At 42.7% G+C, this 5,391-nt stretch overlaps 1 protein-coding gene across 1 annotated transcript in view; it reads right to left on the bottom strand.

The window, feature by feature from the left end:
• The window catches only part of CNOT11 (CCR4-NOT transcription complex subunit 11), an 18,163-nt gene that overhangs the window by 11,791 nt on the left and 981 nt on the right, over positions 1-5,391 (bottom strand). Inside the window, exon 2 of the mRNA XM_003794330.3 lies at positions 2,362-2,526. Coding sequence (XP_003794378.1) covers positions 2,362-2,526 — 165 coding nt within the window. The remainder of the gene's footprint in view (positions 1-2,361; positions 2,527-5,391) is intronic.

Consider the following 5,391-nt stretch of genomic DNA (forward strand, 5'->3'; position numbering starts at 1 on the left):
GGGGGGGGCAGCAATTTGGAGAAAGACACAAGGAGCATGTAGGCCCTGAATACACTGTTTCTTAACCCAGATGGTGGCTGCTCCAGATTTACTTAATTATAAATCCTTAAAATGTAAATGCATCTTTTATAAAGTACCCTATCTCAGATTCTGGCATTGTTAAAACACAGACGTCAATAAAAGACCATCAACCCAATGGAATAATGGCCTGAGATGTGAAAAGACACCTTAGATGTAGACAAGATATTTAGCCTCAATGATTTAATAAGAAAAATGCTCACTAAAATTACGCCGTGATGCCACTTTTTCATCAGACTAAAGTACAAAAAGTTAAATATTATACTATTGACCAAATGTAGGAAAAAATTTTAAATTGGAAAACTGTGTGGTAAACTAGTCAGCAGTAGGTGTTTGTCCGGAATAAAAAATAAAACCTCTGAAACGAACACTGCATTGTTCACAGCATAAAACTCCATTCCTTGTAGTGACTTAAATTTAACTTGTCTGCTTGTTTTTTCAAAGTTATAAAAACACAAACTGTGACTTCCACAAACACATCTTTGTTCCACAAGCACAGCAGGAAGACATCTGAATTTCAGGCCCCCCAGAGATCTATGTGCCTGTTCCCAGAATAAAGGGAAGTGCTTACTACCTTTTTTTTTTTGCGCTTGTTAAAATGAATGGATTAGGACATCTTCAATCTTGGGTACATGACAGCAAGCAGCAAGCTCAGCTACTCTGCCAAACTTCTCAGTCCTTACTCTAGGCCTGGGTTCCTTTCTGTTCAACACACTTCACAACTTTCTCACAGGCTGACTCAGTCATCAAAAGTTGAAATGGAAGTTAAACTTATTTCCCCTTCATTAAATACTAAGCTAGAATCATCACAATATGCACCACTTCTAAATCCAGTTTTCAAATTATCTTTGGTTAAGCAAATATATCATTTTTTTTCTATTATTAGATTATTGTATCTGGCACTGGTGGCTGATAAGCACTTCTATGTACCTTCAACCTTAAGAATCACTCTCCAGTGATAAGACCCATGCTTCAAGTAGGGAAGTAAAAAGTGCCTCCTCTTATTCCTCAGATCTCAGAGAACATCTCTGACCATCAATTAAAGAAGGTCCTCCTATTATTTTCTGTCACAACAGGTTGTGTGCTTCAAACGTACTTAGTCATTTGCTCATATGTATAACACAGAATGTGCCAAAACATTCTTGAAAAAGAAGAACAAGGGTGGTGCCTGTGGCTCAATGAATAGGGTGCTGGCCCCATATACAGAGGGTGGCAGGTTCAAGCCCGGCCCCAGACAAACTGCAACAAGAAAATAGCCAGGCGTTGTGGTGGGCACCTGTAGCCCCAGCTACTCGGGAGGCTGAGGCAAGAGAATCACCTAAGCCCAGGAGTTGGAGGTTGCTGTGAGCTGTGATGCGACAAAGTGAGACTCTGTCTCTTAAAAAAAAAAAAAAAAAAAAAAAAGACAGAAAGAAAAAGAAGAACAAAGTTGGAATCTCACTCGCTGATTTCAAAACTCAGTACAAAGCTAGTAATCAAAACAGTGTACTACTGGCATAAAGACTGACACATAGACCAATGGAAAGCCCAGAAAGAAACCCTCACGTATGTGGGCAAATGACTCAACAAGGATGTGCAGAGAATATTGTTTCAGCTATGCAGGATCCCTTGAGGGGGATGCCTAAATTTTAAGATAGATTTTTCTATTTCTGCAAAAAAAAAAACATTGCTACAATTTTGACAGGAAATGCAATGAATCGGTAGATTATTTGGGGTAATACTACCACCCTACTAAATATTAAGTCTTCCAATCAAACTTTCAAAAACAAGCTAAATTTTAAGCACCATCATTCTAATGGAAATTAGATCATTGTTCTCAGAAAAACAATCCAAGTGAAAACCTGAAATGAATTTATACACCATTTAGCATCCCAAAATGAAGGATCCAATACTGAAACTACTTTTTTTTTTGACAGAGTCTCACTTTGTCACTCTGAGTCGAGTGCCATGGCATCAGAGCTCCGAGCAACCTCAAACTCTTGGGCTCAAGAGATTCTCTTGCCTCAGCCTCCTGAGTAGCTGGGACTACAAGTACCTGCCACAACGCCCAGCTACTTTTAGAGATGGGGTCTCGCTCTAGCTCAGGATGGTCTTGAACTCTCAAGTAATGCACCCACCTGAGCCTCCCAGAGAGCTAGGATTACAGGCATGAGCCACCGCACCCTGGCACCACTTTTTTTTTAATAGAAGATATTAACCCAAAAAACCCCCCAACATTTTAAGAACCTCAAGAAACAAGGCCTAACACGACTGACTACACAAAAACCCCTGATAGCTCCTTACCTGCCAAGGCTAACTGAAGCCCACTTATGTCCACAGACTGGCCCATGTTTCCCACATCCATCAACGCAATCTGGCGAGGTGTCTTCTTGAAGAGTTCCCTTGGGGGTGCCAGCATCAGCTGGGAAAGAAAAAACTTTTCTGGTGGAGTTATAGGAGGTAAAAATCCTGTAAACAAAAATGTATAACAATTTCTCCAATGGTTACTTTTTTTTTTTTTTTTTAGACAGAGTCTCACTCTTTTGCCCCATACTACAGTGTGGTGGCATTAGCCTAGTTCACAGAAACCTCAGACTCCTGGGTTCAAGCAATCCCCCTGCCTCAGCCTCCCAAGTAGCTGCGACCACAAGTGCCTATCACAACGCCTGGCTAATTTTTTTTTTCCATTTTTAGTAGAGACAGCGTCTCGCTCTTACTCAGGATGGTTTGACTCCCAGGTCAAGCACTCTTCCCACATCACCCTCCTAAAGTGCTAGGATTATAGGCATAAGCCATCCAGTCAAGAACTTCATTTTCTAAAGTGCCTCAATTCCTGCAAAGTCTAAGGGAAGCAAAACCAGATACTAAAAGCTACAGCATTCTTTCTTCACTGCTACTACTGTGTGCAAGTTTAACAAATGGAAGCCATCAGTAGCAATGCAAATATACTTCACACACCTGATTCAATAAATAAATACAGCTACAAAATTCCCAAATGCTCAATGTTCTTTCCCTTTTATCCCACATGCAAATACTCACCAAGCCTCATCTCCAACCACAGCAGTCAGCAGGCTGCATTCCCTCAGCTACATCCTACTCCTCTCCTCTCCTCTCTTGCCTGGACTACAGGACAGCCTGATTTCCCCAGATTTCCCCGCTTGACCCCTGCCTCCACACCCCACGTACCATTTCTAGAGTACAAATCTGATCACATCCCTTAACCTGTTCACAAAGAATTAAACCCAAACATCACTACAAGACCTTTGATAATCTGGTTCCAACCCATCCCTCTAATCTCATCTCAAACTCCCCTCCCATCCACATACCCTATACTCTAGTAGCACAAAATCCTTCCACTTCTACACCCAGTTCTTCATCAATACCTGGCAGAGTCACACCTTTACCTCCTACCAGATCCCTAACCAACATCTAACAAAAATGTCACTCCCTCTCCAAATCTCTCAAGCTCCACAGGTAGTCTTCCTCTGTGCTACCCAGCATTTTGTATACAACACCTAGTACAGGCCTTGCCACACTGTGTTACAATCACGTTTATTTGTCCCCAGCCAGACCAAAAGCTTCTCCAGTGCAGGGAAGCAATCTTTCTACTTCCAGATATATTCTCGGTCCTGACTCTAACCAGAATCATCTGAATAACTTTTTTAAAATGTACCCATTAGGCTCGGCACCTGTGGCTCAAGTGGCTAAGCTGCCAGCCACATACACCTAAGGTGGTGGGTTCGAATCCAGCCCAGGCCCACCAAATGACAGCTGCAACCAAAAAATAGCTGGGCGTTGTGGTCCCAGCTACTTGGGAGGCTAAGGCAGGAGACTCGCTTGAGCCCAGGAGTTGGAGGTTGCTGTGAGGCCATAGCACTCTACCCAGGGGGACAGCTTGAGGCTCTGTCTCAAAAAAAAAAAAAGTACCCATTAGACTAAACACACAGCACCAGAAGCTCTAGAAGCAGGCTCTGACACTGCTATTTTCTCTTCTGTATATTTACCATTCCTGCCTACATGAATGGTAATGATAATGGGTAAAACTTATAGGTACTTTTTTTTTTTTAGAGACAGAATCTCACTTTGTCACCCTCGGTAGAGTGCTGTAACGTCACACCTCACAGCAACCTCCAACTTTTGGGCTTAGGCGATCCTCTTGCCTCAGCCTCCTGAGTAGCTGGGACTACAGGCACCTGCCACAACGCCCAGCTATTTTTTTTGTTGATGCAGTTTGGCTGGGACCAGATTTGAACCCGCCACCCTCGGGATATGGGGCCAGCACCCTACCCACTGAGCCACAGGTGTCTACTTACAGGTACTTTTCTTCTTCATAACTATTCTACCAGCTCATAATTATCTGCATTTTACAGATAGAACTGAGGCACAGGTTAAACAACCCATGAATGGATTCCTCCTCTGGCAATTGCCTCCCCTCCCTTGACAAATTTGTGTTTACAATGAAGTCTATGGACTAGATGTAGTTTAGACTGCTTTTGAAAAATGACATCACATGAGTAAGGGTTCCTTTGCCTAATCTGCCTTTCGGAATTCACAAGGTTCTCTAACCCAAATCCCACACTGTCCCAATCCTCTAATGTAAGCACCCTGCAGTGCTGGGTCTTGACCATAATTTATGTGTTACATTCATTTCCCCAGCAGACACAAACTTCCAGGAAGCAAGTACCCTACAGGCATCTTGGTCCAACACAAAAATTGCCCTTCTTAGACAAGGGGACTGCAGGAAACCAATCTGAGCAAGCTTTAGATCCAGATGGGTTGCCAGGCAGGAACACTAGCTAGTTGGAAATGTAGAAATTCTCTTGTGCCAGGGGAAGACCCCAGGTGTTACTCTACAGCCTTAATTTTGACTCACTGTGTAGCAGGCCCTACCTACAGAGATTTGTCCTTTCTCCCACTGGTTCAGCAGTGTAGGATCAAGTTGCTTCCTATGTCTAACTATCTGCTTCTCCCACTACACTGATCTCTTAAGTCCTAGAAGTGTACATATCACCAACCCGTTTCTTTCTCATCTTCTGGACGCAAGTCTTCCCCCAAAGTCCTCATAAAGCATTGAATTTAAAAACATCAAAAATGCAGACTCACATCTAACCTGCTAGTCTGATCACACCACCAATGCTGCACAAGTGTACACTTCACATAATTTCCAGCAGTCACGTGCTTTCTAACCCAATGAATTTGAAACTACCTTCTACACCTAACAAACCAAGAAAGATGGCTGCAAAACCCCTAAATAGCGTGTAATATGTATGTCCTCCCTACAACTTAACTGGGCTCTTAATATTGACTTCTATGTACCTTCTCTGAGACTTAAAA

Source organism: Otolemur garnettii, unplaced genomic scaffold, assembly GCF_000181295.1.
Source record: "Otolemur garnettii isolate 467f Iridium unplaced genomic scaffold, OtoGar3 scaffold00079, whole genome shotgun sequence".
NCBI lineage: Eukaryota > Metazoa > Chordata > Mammalia > Primates > Galagidae > Otolemur > Otolemur garnettii.